Source organism: Eptesicus fuscus, chromosome 15, assembly GCF_027574615.1.
Source record: "Eptesicus fuscus isolate TK198812 chromosome 15, DD_ASM_mEF_20220401, whole genome shotgun sequence".
In the NCBI taxonomy this organism is placed as follows: Eukaryota; Metazoa; Chordata; class Mammalia; order Chiroptera; family Vespertilionidae; genus Eptesicus; species Eptesicus fuscus.
This window is the reverse complement of record NC_072487.1, coordinates 76,427,405-76,446,688: the sequence shown is the minus strand read 5'-3', so window position 1 is coordinate 76,446,688 and position 19,284 is coordinate 76,427,405. Positions and strand designations below refer to the sequence as shown.

Here is a 19,284-nt window from a genome sequence, read left to right as displayed (position 1 = left end):
ACAAGCCAAGGAGCACAGCTATTCACTTTGTGAAGGTAAAGACAAATATTTTCTACAAAAACCTTAAAAACAGCACGGCGACTCTGGGAATAACACCGCATTGCATATTTGAACGTTGTTAAGAGAGTACAACTTTTTAAATATGCGTTTCTTCTTTAAAAAAAAAAATTGATTTCAGAGAGAGGAAGGGAGAAGGAGAGAGAGAGAGAAACATCAATGATGAGAGAGAACCATGGATCGGCTGCCTCTTACACACCCCTCACTGGCAATCGAGCCCGCAACCCGGCCACGTGCCCTGACCAGGAATCAAACCATGACCTCGAATCAAACCACGACCTCCTGGTTCATGGCCGACGCTCGACCACGGAGCCACACCAGCCGGGCTGAGAGTACATCTTAAGAGTTCTCCCCCCAAGAAAAAAAGTCCTGTCACTATGGGTGGCTGTAGATGTCATGCTGACCATTTCCCAATATACACAACCATCGCATCATTAGTTGCACCCCTGAGACTAATGTAATGGTTGTGTGCTACTTACACCTCAATAAAAATAATTTAAAAATCCAAATTGGAAAAAAAAAAAATAACCTTCAGGAAAGAAAAACCCTGCACTCCAGAAAAAGAGAAAAAGGCCACCCCAAAATCGTGACTGAAGGACACAGTTCCCTGACAAGCTGCTGTATCTCAGAGTTGCCCTTTGCAGGGTCAGGTCGTTAGCCGTCACGGGAGGAATAGACCCATTGCTAACCCTCGCTTGGCTCTGCTTAGGGTCCTGGGCTGGAGACAGACGCATGGGCCTGTGACCCCCGAGGAACCTTCTCGGCGCGTTCTCTTCCCCACTGCCATCGTCTGAGTGTTTACTATTTGTGAAGCGTCATGTCAAGAGCCGTGCCTGCAAGGGATTATTACACACTCGTTTTGTCGGAACAGGTCTCATCATCAGTCTTCTTACAGATGAGGAAACTGAGGCCCCAGAAGGTTCCGTAACTTGTTCCAAGTTCACAGCTAGAAGTCTCCTGCTATCTCTACCCCTTTCCCTAAAAACAGACAAAAACCTATAAAGGGCAATACTTCTAAAGGTGAGGCAGATGTCAGGGAATGAAAGGAATTGTATAAACCCAAGACAACATGCACCTTTCTTCCTCACGAATGGTGTTTATGAGCTGTTTGTCTCACGGGGAGCAACATCAGGCCCATTTTTGTTTTTTTAAAATATATTTTATTAATTTTTTATGGAGAGGAAGGGAGAGGGATAGAGAGGTAGGAACATCGATGAGAGAGAAACATTGATCAGCTGCCTCCTGCACACTCCCTACTGGGGATGTGCCCGCAACCAAGGTACATGCCCTTGACCAAAATTGAACCTGGGACCCTTCAGTCCGCAGGCCAACGCGCTATCCACTGAGCCAAACTGGTTAGGGCAGGCCCAGTTTTTTGAGCAGGACTCATCCTCACAGTTCCAGAACTACAGGAGTGGAATTGAGATGGCCCAGGGTTGGGGGAGGGGGAGTGAGGTTGGAGAAGAAACGGGACTATTAAGGAAGTGGGTTTAAGGTAAACTACATAATATTTAAGATCCTGGTCCACAGAGCCTGGCAAACAAGATTTTTCTTACCACCTAGACTGTGCCTGCACTGTCCATGCTCACTTTTGATAGCCATTGGAAACAATTTATTTACACATAATTTCAGTCTTACTCTTGCAAGAATAGTACAAATAATTTCTATATATCTTCCATCCAGATTCCACAACTGTTACTATCTCACTGCCTCTGCTTTATCCTTCTCTAAGTAAACGTATCCACCCCATCTTCCTCCTCACGCAGACATCATGATGCTCCTTTATCTCCCAGGGTACATTTCTCCAAAATGCGGATATCCTCTTCCAGAGCCACAGTACAATGATCGAGATCATAAAGTCCCCACCGATAAAATACCATTAACTCCTCTACAGCCTGACTCAGGTTTCACTGATCGTCCGGGGCTTGTCAGCAAAAGGAAACCCCAGGTCATCCCGCTGTCCTGTTCCTGCCGTCTCTCTGGCTTTGGAACTGCTCCCCAGTCCTGTTTTGTCTTTCACGACACCTGCTTTGTGGGAAAGTGCAGGTCAGTTGTTTAGTCGAATGTCCTTCCGTTTGAGTTGTCTGACGTCCTGACCAGGCTCAGGTTTGGCATTTTTGGCAGGACTGTCACAGAGGTCATGCTACCCTCTTCTTGGGGCATCAGTTCAGGAAGTGATGTTGACCTCTGATCTCTTGGTTAGAATAAGGTCTGCCAGGATTCTCTGCTTTGTAGTCACCAGTAACCACCACCCCTGCCCGCTTTTACATTACTGAATTTTAAAATATATGGTAAAATATAGGTAACATAAAATTGACCATTTTAACCGCTGTTACGTGTCTAGCTCTGTAGCGTCGAGTGCATCCACGTTGTGCAACCTTCACCGCCGTCTGCGGAACTTTTTCATCTTCTGCAGCTGAAACTCCACCCCCATTAATCACCAACGCCCCATTTCCCCTCCCCCGGGCCCCTCCTCCACCGCTCCACGTTCTGTTTCTATGAATTTGCCCATGCCAGGTACCTCACATAAGTGGACTCACACAGTATTTGTCCTTTTGTGCCTGACTTATTTCATTTAACATAATGTCTTCAAGGTTCATCCATATTGTAGCGGGTGTCAACATTTCCTTCCTTTCTAAGGCTGAACTATTCCTTTGGATGTAGACATCACAGGTTGCTTAAATATTCATCTGAGGATGGACTGGGTTGCTTCCGCCTCTTAGATATTGTGAGTAAAGCTGCCATGAACACACGTGTGCAAATATCTGCTCCAGTTTGTTTTCCCTTCTTTTGGATCTGTGCCCAGAAGTGAAATCACTAGATCCTTACTTTTTTCCCTTCTTCATTAATAAGTTCCTTGGGAGTGATACTCTGAGACTATATAAATATCCTGTTATTCCTCACACGTTCACGCACTAGTTTTAGCATCCCTCGGTCCTATCTGCATCAAGTATTACTCCAATGTTGCCAAATGGTAATTTCCTTTGCATCGTTCCCTCTACACTTATTAGTTGGCATTCCACTGTAGGAAATAACTTTCCCATATCTCCCACTTATTTATGGGTATGGACTCACTTTATTCATGGGGTTATAGTTCTTTACTCCATGGACACTATCGCTCTGAGCAATTCTTTTCCATGTAACTCTCAAGAGCGCCAGTTTGGGGAAATGCGGGGACTTTCTGTATTTCCTTGTCACCACCAATAAATCCCAGCGTGCAGCTTTACTTCCCTAAATGGAGATCACTTTCCTGCCCATGTATTCGTGTCGTTAAATTAGAATCCCTTTTTTGGATACTTCTCCCGCACAGACCACCTGAGCAGCCCCGCCCCGCGGAAACTACATTTCCCAGAGGCCTCCGCGCGCTGCGTCATCAGAGAGCGCGGCTTTCGCTCGAGAAGCCGGCTCTGGAGCGGCGGCGGCGGCGGCGGCGATATGGCGGACGCGCTGAGCATCGGCGTGAACCTGGAGGCCTTCTCCCAGGCCATCAGTGCCATCCAGGCGCTGCGTTCCAGCGTGAGCAGGGTGTTCGACTGCCTGAAGGATGGCATGCGCAACAAGGAGACGCTGGAGGGCCGGGAGAAGGCCTTCATCGCGCACTTCCAGGACAACCTGCACTCGGTCAACCGGGACCTCAAGTAGGTACCGGCCGAGGGGGCCGGGGTCGGGGGCCGGGACCGGCCCGGCGCGCACCGTCCCGCCCCCGCGCGAGTCTCCCTCCTCGGGGACTGCTCCCCTTTTCCGCCTCCACGCCTCTGCCTGCCCCTCGGGGGCACGGCGTCCCCACCTCCGCGGTCTTGTCTCCCTGCTCGGGGCCTCGTCGTCCTGGCTGCTGCCGCCGCCGCCCGGACCCCTTCGGGGCCTTTCCGTTCCTCACGAGGAGACACGCCTTTCCTTGAACTTCACTCCGCACGTCAGCCTGGCAGGCTCTCACCTGTAGCCCTCGGTGCCCCAGCGGCCTCACCCAACTACTGATGGTCCCAGCCGGGACCGACCGGCCCTGCCCCAAGCCCAGGTGCACCCCAACTGATGAGCCCGAATTCCTCAGGCCCACCTGTCCCACCCCCAAACACCACCGAACAGGCCACAATCAGTCTCCCCCTCCAACACCCCGTCCCTCTCCCTCTCCCTGCTCCGGCCCAGTTCCCTCCCAGGACAGAACCAGGCTCAGGTGTAACCAGTGGAATCACTCAACGTCCCGTCCCCTCCCTTCACTTATTAACTTGTGGTCCTTGAAGGTGAAGGGTTGTACATTTCTTTCTCTTTCATACAGGTTAACCTTCATTCCTTCCACATTATAAGTGGTGTTGTAACAATTAATTGGGAGGGCATTTGTAAAATGCACATAGTAGGCACTTTTACTTGGTTAGGTCCTCAAGTTGTCTTCCCTTCCGTGAGAGAGCCAGCCTTTCCGGATTTTCGCATTTTATTTCTCAGAGCTGAGCTGAGCAGGGAAAGGCACTCGGTGAGCTACCCTCCTTTGAATTCTGGGGTGGCTAGATTCTTCCTTCTCAACTTGTCTCCTTAGTCACCAGATGGAAGAGGGAGGGAGAACCGGGGGGAGGTGGTGGCCAAGTGATGGGTGCCTCTTCCACCCCCCTAAGTAGGTGCCCTTCTCTTCCGGGGGAAGGCCAGGGAATCGCACCCCCTCCTCAGCTCGCACATCACGGGCTGTTTTCTGGCGCCGGCCAGTCACGACTCTCCCGCCCGGGGGGCTGGGTTGGTCACCCTTTCCTTCCTCTCCCATTTCCTCCCGATTTGCTTCCCCTGGCAGCGTTCAGGAAGCTGTGCCCGTCACCGTTTGAGGGTGTAGGAAGGTCTGCCTTGCCCCTTTGCCTGCTTAGATCTTTCTGCAGGAAGGTGACGGAGCTTCTGAAGGAACGTGGCTTGAGCAGCTGCTCCTTGGGCGGCTCCTGGGGACAGTTTGGGACGGCCCCTCGGATCCCTCGGACGGTGCTCCTGGCTCACTGTCCCAGTTCCTCTGGAGTTTTCCTGCTAGACGGACGCAGCCCCTCCGCAGGGTCTTCCCAGGCCATTTGTTTATTTCATCTCTTTGTTAAGTTTTACCATCTGGGAAGCACCAGGGGCAAATCTATCCCTGTGAATGGCAAGCGATCATCATTTACTCAGGTCCTTGCTGTTCTGCCGAATGTAACGATCTGTTGGTGGGCCTGAAAACTCAGCGAGGAGCAGTGTTTCATTCACCACCTTCCAAAATTCCGAGCGTCCCCTCCCCCCTCGCAGAGAGGAACGCGAGTTGTAAAATCCCAGTTTTAGGCGTCGTACTGATTCAGGTGCTCTTAGCTTTCCCCCTCCTTTGGAACGGCACTGAGAGCCGGGTTTTAAAATAAGCGCCCTGATAGGGGTTTTCTTGATTGTTCCCAATCTTTTTCACCAAAAAAAGGTTCTCTTTGCGGGGCTTCTGACGGGCAGTTGGAGAGCAGCCTCTGACCACTGTGGTGGCGAGCCGGGCCTTTCCGGGGACTCAGGCTTGCTCTCCCCGCTCTTTGCAGCGAGCTGGAACGTCTGAGCAACCTGGTGGGCAAGCCGTCCGAGAACCATCCGCTCCATAACAGCGGCCTGCTGAGCCTGGACCCCGTGCAGGACAAAACGCCCCTGTACAGCCAGCTCCTGCAAGCCTACAAGTGGTCCAACAAGGTAAGCGGAGTCAGAGCGAGCGAGCGTGGGGAAAGCCAGGTTCCTTGCGTCTCCTGAGTGCAGAGGTGAGGGTTTTCATTTCTTTTTTTGTTCTTGATTCAGCATGGGGTTACAGAGTTGGGAGTTTTAGAATTTCCCTGTGAGCTCGTGTCCTTTGAAGTCCTTGGAAGTTTTTGAGGCTTAGTCATGATGCTCAGGGAATTAAATTAAAAAATCTACAGTGTAATTAACCTGGAGGCTGGCTAAGGAAGCAGCTTTTTTTTTTTTTTTTTTTTTTTCAGTCCTCACCTGAGGATATGATTCTTATTGCTTTTAGAGAGGGAAAGGGAGAAACATCGATGGGTTGCCTTCCATAGGTGCCCCGACTAGGATTCGAACCCACAACCTAGGTATGTGCCCTGACTAGGAATTGAAACCACAACCTTGTGGTGTATGGGACCATGCTCCAACCACATGGGCCGCCCGGCCTGGGCCCTAGGAAGCAGCTTTTATGAACCCCTTGAAATTATATCCGAAATAATATTGTGGACACGTTTCCTGGGGAAGATGCCCTGGCTTCCTCAGCTCCTCAGAGGGGCCCTGGCCCCGCGAGGTGAGGGCCTGGTGGCCTACCCGCTTGGCCCTCAGCCTGGTCGCGCCGCTTGTGCTGTCATCCTCGTCCTTGGTGAGGAGCACTAGAGAGCTGTTCGGTAGATTTCTTTCCGATTTCTCTCTAATCACGTGAGGCTCCATCTGAGCGAGACTGTTCTGTACACGCGTCACAGAATTTGCTACATACGGTTTCCTCAGTCGGCAGGCCGGGGGCAGAGACCCCTGGGGCAGCTGAGAAAGGAAAACTAAACTGTAGTCTAAAGATAACAGGTGCCCGGCCGGCGGGGCTCAGTGGTTGAGTGTTGACCTACGAACCAGGAGATCACAGTTCGATTCCCCATCAAGGGCACTTGCCCGGGTTGTGGGTTCGATCCCCAGAAGTGGGCGTGCAGGAGGCAGCCGGTCCATGATTCTCTCTCATCATTGATGTTTCTCTCTCCTTCTCTCCCTTCCTCTCTGAAATCAATAAAAAATATTAAGAAAAAATAAAGATAACAGGAAGTTAGGTTCATAGCCTGGAAGCAGTTTGTTTATCGACAAGTGCCTTTTGTTGGGTGCTGTGGGTTGTGTATTATTTTGTTTCTTTCTTGTTCTTGCTGATAGAGAGTGCGGAGGTATGTGTGGGATGACTTTGGAAGCATTTCCCTGTCGTCTGTGCCACCGCCCTGGAGACACTCCTCACAGTTCCTGGCCGAGCTGCTCTGCGCCCTCCAGTTACCCTTTGCTTTTCTCCTCTTTCCTGTCGGCCGTGCCCGCAGGTCTTGGACGAGAGATGAGCTTGGACAGTTTCTTCCTTGTGCAGAGTTTTTTTCTTTGAACTTCTCTCTGGCGGCATTTAGTATGCTTTGGTTTTAGGTGGAACCCTGGAAACTGAGTCTGAGATTTAGGGAGAAGTGATTGATCATGGGGTGCTAAAGAAAGAGCTTGGGTCTCGGATGCATACATTTAGCCTCTAAGGCTTGTCCCCCAAACTCTGGGCTGCTGGTGGCACACTCAGTTTGGTTTTGAGGATCGGGGTGCCCAGGTGCTGTGGGCTCTGTCACTCTCTTGCCCTCCAGACCCGCTCTCCTGAGTTGGCCTGGTGTCCACGTGGTAGAAGAGAGAGCCCTGCATTCGTAGGTTTGCATGGCCCTTAAAGGAGGTCACCTCCTGGTGTCCACATCAGACCCTGGCAGAGGGGCTGGCCCTGCTTGGTAAGTGGCCCCAAGACAGTTCATTAAATCCAGGGGGTGGCTTTCTCTGATTGGCCAACACAGCTCACTGGATCACAGGAAGCACAGGAAGTGGGGCTCCTTGGAGCTGGCGAGAGGCAGTTCCTAAAAGGGGGTGTGCAGGCCGACAACAAAATTCTCTGTGTCTGTTGCAGTTGCCAAGGCCAGAGACTGTCCAGCCCTTCACAGACAGCACGCCCCTCGCCCTCCTGTGGTGCCTCCTTGTTTCCGGCGCGGGGGTGGGGGGGGGGCGCTCTCTCTCTCTCGGGCATCTCACAGGAGTTCAGCTGGTGAGGTGGGTGGTGGGGCCCTCAGCGCATGGCGGGGCTGACTTCTGGTCGGACTCCTCATCTGCTTCTTGGTGTTTGGACTTGGGAGCCGGGTCGATGTATCACGTGGTAAAGTTGTTCTTGGAACTTGCTAGAGCGATGGAGACTTGTCAGCGGTGGGAACACTTAGCTGATCCTGAAAGCATACGTGACTGGGACTCTAGTGACTGGTGTTAAATGGAAATGATGATGCTTAACTTTTGAATGAAGGTAGCTTAATTGTTCAACGGATTTAATAGTTGGAGAATGAAAATAGAAGTGCCTGCCCTGCCCTAAGGAGGAAGGAGATCGTATTAAGGGAAAGAAATATGTGTATGGAGTCTTTTGTTCTGGTGATGCTCAGGTTGGAAATAGATGGAGATGTTTCTGAGATTGTGTCATAAAAGAACAGAGGAAAACAAGGGTAAGGATTTCTTAGGTACATTTCTTTAAAAACGGGAGAAGTAACCCCAAGGAATAAGCCAGCCAGTGTTCTAATTTTCAGCTGAGGCTATGGAGGCAGCAAATGACTATACACTGAGTGGCCGGGTTATTATGATCTCTGAACACATAATAATCTGGCCACTCCGTGTATATCCTATATAATAAAAGGCTAATATGCAAATTGTCCCTTTGACCAAGAGTTCTACCAGCAGGCAGGCCGGCCAACCGCCCATGTCCCCTCCCCCTGGCTAGGCTGGCTGGACCCCACCCATGCACAAATTCATGCACCAGGCCTCTAATATATACATACACACACACACACACACACACACACACTCACACACACTGAATGGCCAGATTATTATGCGTTCAGAGATCATGATAATCTGGCCACTCAGTGTATATGTTCATCCTATGTGTTAATCTCGCCTCTCCTGCAAATGAAAAGGGCTTTTTCACGGCTGGGCTTTCAGCGCTCATCACTCTAGCCTCCCAGAGCTTCAACCAGCAAGTGCCTTACTGTGTGCGGGGAAGTCGGGGCGAGCCTGCCACTGTCAGCTCTGCGCTGGCTGAGGGGGAGGAGGCGGGAAGCGATGCCACCCGTTCTGTGATGAACCCCCGTCTCAGGCGCTAGTGGCCGTAGAAGTCTCGTTCACGCCTAATAACAAATTATCTCCTTCAGGGGATTTTGTAATTTTTGTAGCGTCAGTTGGAATATTAATTACGTGGTAGTTGGCATAATTGTTAGGATAACACATTTAAAAATTAATCTCACCGAATGAAACGATGTCAGGTTGCTGTGAGCAGCACTTTTCCATGCTGAATGGGGAAGGAACTCGCTTTTAACTCTCGGGCTCCTGTGGCTGATGGTTCTGCGGGATGACAAGCTCTGGTGGGGGACAAGAATAATTGGCGGCAGCGCAGCTCGCTGCAGAGTCCTCGGCGCACACTTTCTATCGCTTATTCTGCTCAGAAACGCGAGACCGGCTCATCCGAGGCCCCTCTCCGAAGGCTGTTGGGGGCTTGGGCTTCCCTCCTTTGTTGGAGGCAGAGGCTGCTGGTTTAAGGCTGCCCAGCAGGTTGAGACTTCAGCCTTTCTCTGGAGCAGCAAAGACCCAGCAGCCACTCTCCCCTGTGTGTGTGTGTGTGGGGGGGGGGGGGGGTAGCCGAAGCTGCTGCCGCTGCCTCCAACGTTTCTACACACTTAATTTACATGTTTATTGGAGAAAAGCCCCTTTTATTCCCAGAGTGTCGCGTTGGAAAGTCCCACACATTTCCTCTGCTCTACCCGCCCGAACTCTTCTTACCAGAATCTAGTTCCTTAAGGTTTTACGTGACCGGGACGTTCATCTCTTCCCGCTCCGGCACGCTTTGGCACCGTGGCGCGAACCGGGTGGCGTTGTTTAAGTTGCGACACAGCCTTTTCCTTTCGGGACCTGTCCTCCTCTAAGCCCCCGCAGAGCTGCTTTGTCTGCTGGACCCCGCGGGAGTCGCCTGCACCTGCCCCGGTGCCTGGCGCACAGTAAGCGTTCAGCTGAAACGCCTGGAATGAATGAGGCTGAAGAGGAGCTCCCACTGTTACAGCCCCTTCGGTGGTCTGCTCGCTGGCTTTTTTGGTGCGGTGCGGTCGGGCATTTTTATATCCGGCCCGTCCCGAGCGCCTGGCTGTGTCCCTTATGGAGAAAGGCCCGAGCCCGCAGCGGCCGTGCTGGGTTCCAGAGGGGCGTTGGGAAGGACGGGCTGAGGTCAGGTGATGAGCCGGGGATAAGCTCCGAGGGCTGAGGTTAGCAGTTTTAGCTGTGTCTTTGCCACCTGGTGTGCCCTTTCTGGGAGCCGGTTGGCAGCCGGTGCTTCGGAGGGGGTGGGACTTGGTGGAATCCTGGAGTTGTCTGAGTCAGGCTCGTGAGCCGATCACCTGATGTCAGGGGTCCTGTGGCAGCTGTCGCTTCGGCAGCAGCGTCACTTGCCAGCCATACGGTAATGACACCTCACTGTCACCAGCCTGACATCCAGACCGCGGATCCACGTGGCGGCGGGCATCTGCACTCAGACTTCCAGGCTCTCCGAGTGGGTCCAGAACTAAAATCCTGCGCCCACCACCTGCTGCTCGTGGTGGGCACCTTCCCAGCCAGGGGCCCAGGCCTCACACCTTCTGACTAGGACCTGCTGAGTCCACCCCTTAAGCCTCCGTCTCCAGCCTCTCCATCTCCACCGCTGCTGCTGGGCGGTGCTGAGCTCCCGTCTAGTCCGTTTCCCACCCTGCCTGGCTCCAGGGTCTTTGTAAAGCAGACGCCCACTCCCGGTGCCTTCCCTGCCGTCCTTCGGACCCAGCCCAGCTCCCCGGCTGGCATTGGCAGGCACCTGGTCATCGTGCTCAGGCCCCGAGTCCAGAAGCAGACAGCCCGTGGCCAGATCCCCTAGCCTCAGCCTCCCCAGCTCTCACATGGGCGAACGGTCCTGCCGCTCAGGGAACTGTGGGGACGGCATGAGCACTGCCCTGGAGGGCTAAGCACAGAGCCCGGCAGCTTCCTGTTACTCTTCGTCCCTTAGGCCTCAGCTGAGCTTCGGCCTCCTCCGGGAAGTCTTCTGAGATGTGCCCAAATCAGGTGCCCCTGTGTTCGCACCTGTCATTGCTTTTATCCCACTCTGCCTGTTTGTCATCCTCACAAGGTTAAGCCTTGTCCTATGTTAAGACTTAGATAACTTTGGAACGTTATCTGACACCTTTGAGCCTTAATCTGCGGGACTGTGAAATGGGCATAATACCGATCTCCTAGGATGGGTCTGAGAGGCTAATGGGAAAATGTGTATAAAGTTTCTAGTTTGGGGTAGGATACTTAGTGGCATTTAAATAGCAATTATTGGTAGTAGTTATTTCCAATGAGTCAGAAAACAGCATTGGACGGCTCAGTTGAAGCCTCTAAATCCCTTCTCTTTCCTTTTTAGATTCTTTGCGTTTTTTCCCCGTAGAATCTGCTTCTGTGTGTTTCACCTTGACTTTGCTCAGCTTGCTGTTGTTGGCCACAGGAGAACAGAAGGGGAAGTTAGGGTTCATCCTGAATTCTGGCCTTTGTGCCCTGATCTCAGGGACCTGGGCCCTGTGAGGGAGGCAGCGGCGTGTCCCAGCCCAGCCCAGCATCCTGCCCTTGGCTTCCGGAGCTCCCGTCTCCTCCCCCTCGCTCCGCGGGCTGTGCTGCATCACTTGGTCCTGGACACTCCAGCTCACTGCAGCCTGCTGGGCTTGGCCGAGCTGCTGGTGGGACCGCTCCCTGGGCCAGGGCTTCGGCTCGCCTTCTGCTTTTCCTTGAACCCCCACGAGCCTCCCTCTCCCGGGCAGCTTACTCATCTAGTAGGTTCTGGCCAGGCAGTGCCGGCGCCTCCCCCTTTGGAGCAGTGTCAGCGTGCCCTCAGCCCTGTGGGTGCAGGTGCCTTCTGAGCCTCAGCTCTATTTGTGGCAGCCCTGCGAGGCGCCAGCCCTCTGCCAGGAGCACAGTGTCCCTTCCCGAGTGTGTTCTCGCTTCCTCCTTCAGCCGCATCGAATGTTGCTGAGAGAAGCCTCCCTGTGACCGGGCAGGGCCGATCTCTGGCTTTGCCCACGGCCTCTAGCTGTGCTGTGGCTGCTCGCGCTCCAGGTCTGTCCCGTCTTCTCCAGGGCTGGGGTTCGGCATCACCTTCCGGCACCTCGAATCTAGTACGTTGAAGGACCTAGTCATTGAGGTCCCCTGCCGCATTTCCAAACAGACTCGGAACTGTGCCTCCTTTGTGTTAGGTCCCAGGGCAACCTCAGCGATCACGTAGGTCATCACCCTCATTTTATGGAGAGTGACCGTCCCAGGCCGCCGCCACCCTCTGCCTGAGGCCTGCAGTGCGGGGCGGCTGGGACACACTGGGTGGGGGTGGCCAGAAAAGCAGAGGTTCCTCCCGCCCCGAGGCCGTGACAGCGCTGCCTCTTCCTGTGGTGTTGCGGCTGCCAATCCGGCAGTAGCAGGTGCAGTGGGCTGGCCACATGGCACATCGGGACCGGCAGGGATCGGTGCGATCCAGTGACCGCAGCAGTCTGTGCAGAGCAAGCTGTGCAGGCCCAGCTCCGCGGGGACATGGCTCAGGGCCTTACCTTGACCTCCAGAGCAGCCCAGCCCAGCCCCTTAGTGTCTAGAGGCAGGCGCCCTCAGCTGCTTTGAGCTCTGAATACAGTAAATTGGGATCATAGCAACTAACTGGCATCTTTGCTGGGCGTTTCATGCAGAGAAAGGGACTGCCTTGATCCCTTACTGACAGGGGTGGGGACACTAAGGGTGGCTGTGTAAGGATCAGACCACTCCCCCCCTTTTCCTTTTTTAAATATATATATATTTTTTATTTCAGAGAGGAAGGGAGAGGAAGAGAGAGAGAAACATCAGTGACGAGAGGGAATCATTGATCGGCTGCCTCCTGCAAGTTGGACTGAGCCCGCAACCTGGGCATGTACCCTTGATCAGAATCAAACCAGGGACCCTCTGGTCCGCAGGCCGACGCTCTATCCATTGAGCCAAACCGGCTAGGGCCCTTTTCCCATTTTACAGGAATTGTGCCGAGTCCCCCAGATGCCAGTTGCTCTTACCTTTTCCTCATTTGCGTGCGTCTGTGTGTCTTAGGTTGAAGAGTGACACTGTACCGTTGTCATTTCCAGCCAGTAGGCTACTCTGATTATTGATAGCTTGTCAGTAGTTGCCACCACTAAGCGTTCTGGGCTCGGCTGTCTCCTGATGGCTTCATGGTGGATTTTGCAGGGAGAGTTTGGAGTATGTGCGTACCTTCGCGTGCCAGAAAATCCACTTGTTGTAAATGCTCCATGTTATTCATTTCCAAACTGTGTTTGAGCAGTGTGCTTTTCTCGCTAGGAAAATACCTAATCCATCTACCCAGGACATGTTTGCTGAGCACCTATTATGTCCTGGCACAGCGAATGAAACTGATCAATTCCCATCTTCTTGGAACCTAGACTATATCAATTCTCTGACTTGATCAGAGAAGTTAGGTGCCAAGCCACCTGATTTTAATAATTCCTGGCTCTGTTGCTGATCCTTTTTCCTCCTTAGTCAGTGGCCTTTATATGCCTCAGTTTACCAGTCTTTTTAAAAAAATATGTTTTTGTTCATATTGGAGAGAGAGAGGAAAGGAGAGGAGGGAGAGAGAGAGAGAAAAACATCGATGAGAGAGAGAAAGGTGGATCGGCTGCCTCCCGCATGCTCCCTACTGGGGATTGAGCCTGCAGCCTGGGCATTAAACCGTCCACCTCTTGATGCATGGGATGCCGCTCAGCTAACGGAGCCCCCCCGGCCAGCGCAGCTCACCAGTCTTTACTGTCAGAAAGGAGCATAACTCGTGGAGTCCTGGGTGACTTAGTTGGCAGATTAACTATTGTCTGAACAAAGGGAATTTTGTCTTGTAGTCCTGATATCTTAAATATCATCCTGTTTGTTTAGCTTGGTGCATTTTAATTCTGTCACATGCTTAATGCAAATGCAAATTTTTTGCTAGTAATACACACTTTTCTGGTTCGTTTGCATGGCACCAGTCAGCCCTTCTCTTACCCAGCCGAAGCTGTGTTTGTTTTAAGGGTTCTCATCGGTTTTGAGAGCAGTAAATACTTACCTGACATTTGTGTCCAGAGGGAAAAAGCAGTCGTCCGGTCAGCTTCAGGGCACTGCCTTCCTTCACACCTTGGGCTTCATCCTGGCCAGCTGGTCTGTCTCTGTCATAAGAGAACTCCGCGTGTTCTTCATCATGTGGTTTAGTGACTCTATAGCAAAGGGCACTTACTACACATGTGTTAGTCCCTGTATTTATGACGGGGTCTTTAAATTTCATTTTGGTGCCTGGAGCCCTGAATGATGATTTGCATGTGGTGGGATTGGCCTTATGCACCAACTTTAGTCCCTCACCCAGGGGCAGGAGCAGGTCGGGGTCCCACTCGGTGCACTGTGCTCCCTCTGATGGGCTGTCTATCCTATCATCTCTCTCTCTCACCATTTAAACTCACACTTTATAGTTCAGTACACCTCCCGGAGTTAAATGCACTGATTCAAATCCTACATCATCCCTGGGTTTGTGATGAGAATTAGAATCACCCTGAGTCTCCAGATGGAATGACTTCTCGACCTCTGCTGCTCAGTGAGCAGATGACTCAGCGATTGTTGCAGCGTTTTGTTTAAGGGATGGGTGGAAGCAGCTTTCCTTGTAAGATTACTGGGACCATTTCAGTCTGCTGAGTTCCTCACCACGCTCCACCCTCTTCACCTGCAAGATGAGTTTGCAGGCGCTTGGCACAGGGCCCGCACATAGTAGGTAGGCACTTGCTGGGCATCGGTTTTTCTTTCATCACTGCAAGTTCCCATCTGCTGTGCCCTCCACCCCACGCACTGAACTCCGGCCAGGGAGACTCCCTGGTTCACTGGGTGGTTTGGATAGCAAAAATGCTGGTGTTAAATACCTTTAAAATGTTAAAAGAAGGAACAGAATCATGGAGGCCACACTCCTATCCCTTGCTTTCCCCAGTCTAAACAGGGCAGTCCAGCCCTGGCCGATGTGGCTCAGTTGGTTGGAGCATCCTCCTCCCATGCACCAAAAGGCTGTTGGTTCAGTTCCCAGTCAGGGCACATACCCAGGTTTCAGGTCCTATCCCCGGTTGGGGTGCTTATGCGAGGCAACGATCGATGTTCCTCTCTCGCATTGTTTCTCTTTGTCTAAAAAGAAAGAAAACAAAAATGTATTAAAACAGAGCAGTCCAAGTTAACTTTCATTGCTCAGATGAGCCATGACATTGAGATTTTAATGCATTTTCACAGTAGCTCGGATAGCGTAACCACTTTATACTGCCGGCAGTTCCTTGGGATCCTTGGCCAAAATCCTGTGCCGGGGACCTTGGCTTTTAAAGCTGGGCCGTCAGCTCCTAGCAGGCCGCTTCCGGGGGTGCGGCTCCTCCGAGGCTTCCCCGAGTAGTGGGGCGTTGCGTTGCCTTCTAAGGCACAGCGCTGGGCGTGCAGAGCTTTCGAGGAAGGTTCCCCAGGCTTCTGCTTAGCAGAGGCGCCTCCGAGGGAGTCGCTTTGTGCTGATGAGTCACAGAATGGGCAAGGCCTCGGCCCGCCTCCGGTCTGCTGTGGGTCCTGAAGGAACATTGACAATATCTGCACCTGGGGGACGGGAGGGCAGTTCCCAGTGATTCCTCTCCCAGGCAGCCTTGGGAGGGAGGTGACAGCTGAGAGCTGCTGCCAGTGGGGAGCTGGGAACCCGGGCTCAGGCGAGTAAGGAAGACCAGCAGCCTCAAGCCAGTCCAGCGTGGTTCGCGCTGGTTTCCGGCGCGGCTGGAGCTGGCCCTGCCGGGCTTAGTGTGTGTTGCTCATGGACGCGCAGACGCTCCCTCCTGTCCCGCTTCAGCCGCCTCTCCCAGAGCCAGGCACTTGCAGCCGCCTCCTCCCCGGCCTCTGTCTTGCCCCACGCAGTCAGGGTGCCCTTGACAATGCACGTTGGATCGCCTGTTTCCTGCTGAAAACGTGCAGCCGACTCCCTTCTCGTGCTCAGGATTCGGACCCAGTTCGAATGTAGCTGTCCCGCTGGCCCCGCAGGGCCCTGGCCCCTGGCACTCAGCCTGTGTGCCTCCTGCCCTCCCTGAGGCTGTTTCAGCTCCCGACTCCCCCTCCCCACCCCCACCCCGTCTGGCTAATACCTCCCACTTTATCTTTCCAGTTCTGTTTGTAGTCACGTACGTGGGACAGTCCCTCCCAGCTCCCTCTGAGCTCAGCAGCCCTGCCCCCCCATCATGGCAGGGTTCACGTTGGCCTGTAAGTGCTGAGGCTGGACAGGGACAGGGACCCTGCCTGCCTGGTCACTGTGCCCAGCGAGGCCCACCAACAAAACAAATCACAAAACACTTGAGTGAAATAAGTGGCTTCCTTGTCTTTGCAGTCACTACTGCAGTGCTGATCAGCGTGGCTTTGAGGGGCAGCGGGCACAGGTGGGGTTGCAGGCCCACGACTCGCTGGTTTGGGGGGAGTGACACTTGACCGCTGCGTGTCCTGAGCCCACAGCTGTGAGGCGTCTCCTCGGCGCGTGTATTCCGCTCACGGCTTCCTGCTGGAGGGTAATCATATTAAGTTGTGCGGTTTTTGGCTTTTAAACTAGTTTGGGGAGACAAACAGAAGGCAGATTCTCTTGATTATTTTGAGGCAACTCTGGAAAGGGCAAAGAAAGGGTACAGCGTGAGCTCCCCAAGTGCCTTCCAGCTCCTTGAGCGCTTTACCGGTTCTCACGCACAAGTGGCATCGTCTCGTCCCAGCATAGGCCGCGGAGGGCGGCGTGGGAAGCGTGAGCTCTGGGCCCACTGCCTGGGTTCAAGTCCCGCTCCCCCCTCTGCTCCTGTGGCCTGGGAGCGCGTCCTGGCGCCTGCTCTGTCAGAGGAGGGGGAGAGCTGGTCTCCCGGGGCGTCGCGAGGTCTCAGAAGATGGCTGGTCCACGTAGCTGTCATCACCACCGTCCGTTCTCTAGGAACCGACGCGCCTGGCTTCCCCGAAGAGGGGCCTCCGACTCCTCAGAGTTAAGCCACCTGCCCAGCTCCAGGTTGTCAGGGCCCAGGAGAGTCCTGTCACCTGCCGCCGTCCTCTCTGTGCTGGGCCCTTGTCTCAGCAGCAGGCGCTGGCCGCTGCGTTCCGGAGAACAAACACGGGGTGTCTTTATGGCGAGGGCCTTGTTAGGAAGTGGCTGATCTTGCAGGAACAATTCTTGGATAGAAACTTCCGAAGTCACTAACTTTACTGTGAGGCCTGTGTCCTGAGCACTTGTGTAAGTCACAAGGACTGATGCCCTGACTGACCCGCAGCCGTCCATGTTCAGGCTTGGTTATGGGGTGGCGTTGCCTTTAAGTTAGCTGCTAGAGCAAAGTTAGCTCTGCAGACCTCAGGGACGTGGCATGACCTCTGGTCTTGGTGGAGGTTGCCGTGGCGACGTGCTTGCGTGTCTGCAGGACTGAGCCGAGGCTCCTTCACCTCATAGCAGGGCCTCCTCATCTGCCACCGAGGTCTCCGCACGTGGGGTCAGGCTTATCCTCATCAGTTACTCTTTTACAAAAGAAGCAGAAACGGAACTTTTGTGAATTTGTTAATATTTTTTCCCACCTTGAGCCCCCTCCCTCCCTGGCAGTGAAGGTATCTCGAATCAGGCTCTGTGTTTATTCACTCGTGACCTTGGTCTGTCTTGAGCCTCCGTTTTCACATCTTAAATGGGGATAATAGTTCTTACCTTGTTGTTGTTTTGTGATGATTCGGTGAGCTGATGCTGGTAAGGAACTTAGCCCAGGGCTCAATACATGGTAGGAGCACGCGACTGAAATAGGTGAGTGAGGCCTGGCACTAATTTCCGACACTGACGGATTCCTAACGGCGGTTCCAGGCGAGGAGGGTGGGGGAGAGATGTGCGCCCAGCACTCACGTGGCAGACAGATCTGAGCTGTGGTTCGGCAAAGCATATTAATGTCCGCCTCCCCTCGGCCTTCGCTTTCCGAGGATTTATTTGCCGCCGTGATGTGTCAGTGGCCGTGGGTGTTCAGGCTGTAATGGATCTTGTGCTTAAGGTTTCCATTGTCACGGCTGGCTCAGCAGGGCGCGCCCTCCGCCTCGGCTCAGCGCATGGCTGCGTCTCGGCCGCCCGTCACCAGCCTCGGAGCTTGGCAGGCTGGGCTTGGAGCCGGGCACTGGAGCTTGCCAGCACAGTTCCTGCTCTGATTAATTTACTTAATCTCACTGTCTTGTATCGCTGAGAGGATAATCGCGCACAAATTACTGTTGAAACTTCAAGCTTGTCTCCCTGTAACCAAGCCCAGGCTCCCTTCCTCCTCCTCCTGCCTCCCCGAGGCCCCCGCCTCTCCCAGGTGAACGCTGGAGTCGGGAAGGAGCTTTTAAGTAAGGAGAGCACAGTTTGCACTCCCATCCGCAGGTCACAGCTCGCTCTGGAGAGCGCTTCTCTTTTGTCTTTGCGTGTGAGTTAAATTCCTTTTCTCTAACGCGGTGAGGATGCACAGCCCGCTGCTGCGGCTTCCTTCTTCCACATGAAGTGGGTTTCAGCACGAGGCTAGGAGGTTATCAGCTCTCTGCGGGGCTGGGAAGGAGGTATGGATGGTGGGGCACGTTCCCCAGTCCCTCTGTTGTCCTGACTGCCAGATGCCATTGGTTGTAGGTGCATTGCTGTTTCGTGTACCACTGACACAGACAGCCCCACCGAGATAACTCCGGACGTCATGATGAAAGGCGCAGAGTGGTTTCTGCAGGTTTTACAACAAGTGAAGTATGGTAGATTGAGAGTGGAGTTAGTTATAAAATGCTCAGCTTTGATACATTTTCACCGACGTTGTGGAGGGTGGATTTGAAGGGCACAGATGTTTTTGTCATACAGTGTCCTTCGCATGACCTGCCACTTGCTGAAAATGTAATGGACTTGGCCTGTCTGTGCAGTTAGGTGAGGGGACCAGAACCCCCTATTATACATGTTACGTCATGCTTTTTATGTATGACTTTCCTATTTTTTCACTCAGCCTAATCTAAAGATTTTACTTTTAAAATTGGGGGCCAAGCCCTGGCCAGTGTGGCTTGGCTGGTTGGAGCGTCATGCCGTACACAGAAAGGTCACAGGTTCAATTCCCAGTTAGGGCTTATACTCAGGTTGTGGGTTTGATATTCAGTCTGTGTGCGTACGGGAGGCAACTGATTGATGTTTCTCTCTCACGTCAATGTTTCTCTCTCCCTCTCTGAAATCAATAAAAACATATCCTCGGGTGAGGATTAAATACATAGATAGATAAAGAGATAAATAAATAAAACTGGTGGCCCAGGGTTATATAATTCTTAAAAATAGCATTGTCACTTTTGATGGTTTTTCCCCTTGCACGCAGAACATTCCCTTGTATTTGCTGCACTGCCTGGGAGTCACAGTCGTGGCATCATCATGGCCAACAAGGAAGGGCTGAGGAAGTGGAGGGGACACGATGG

General features: G+C 53.1%; 1 protein-coding gene across 2 annotated transcripts in view; it reads left to right on the top strand.

Moving 5' to 3' along the window:
* The first annotated feature begins 3,478 nt into the window (after window positions 1–3,478).
* MED27 (mediator complex subunit 27) overlaps window positions 3,479–19,284 on the top strand; it is a 136,447-nt gene continuing 120,641 nt past the window's right edge. For both annotated transcript variants that reach the window (XM_028127238.2, XM_008152500.3), the window contains exons 1-2: window positions 3,479–3,695; window positions 5,571–5,715. In XM_028127238.2, the coding sequence (XP_027983039.1) occupies window positions 3,493–3,695; window positions 5,571–5,715 (348 nt within the window). In that variant the 5' untranslated portion in view covers window positions 3,479–3,492. The remainder of the gene's footprint in view (window positions 3,696–5,570; window positions 5,716–19,284) is intronic.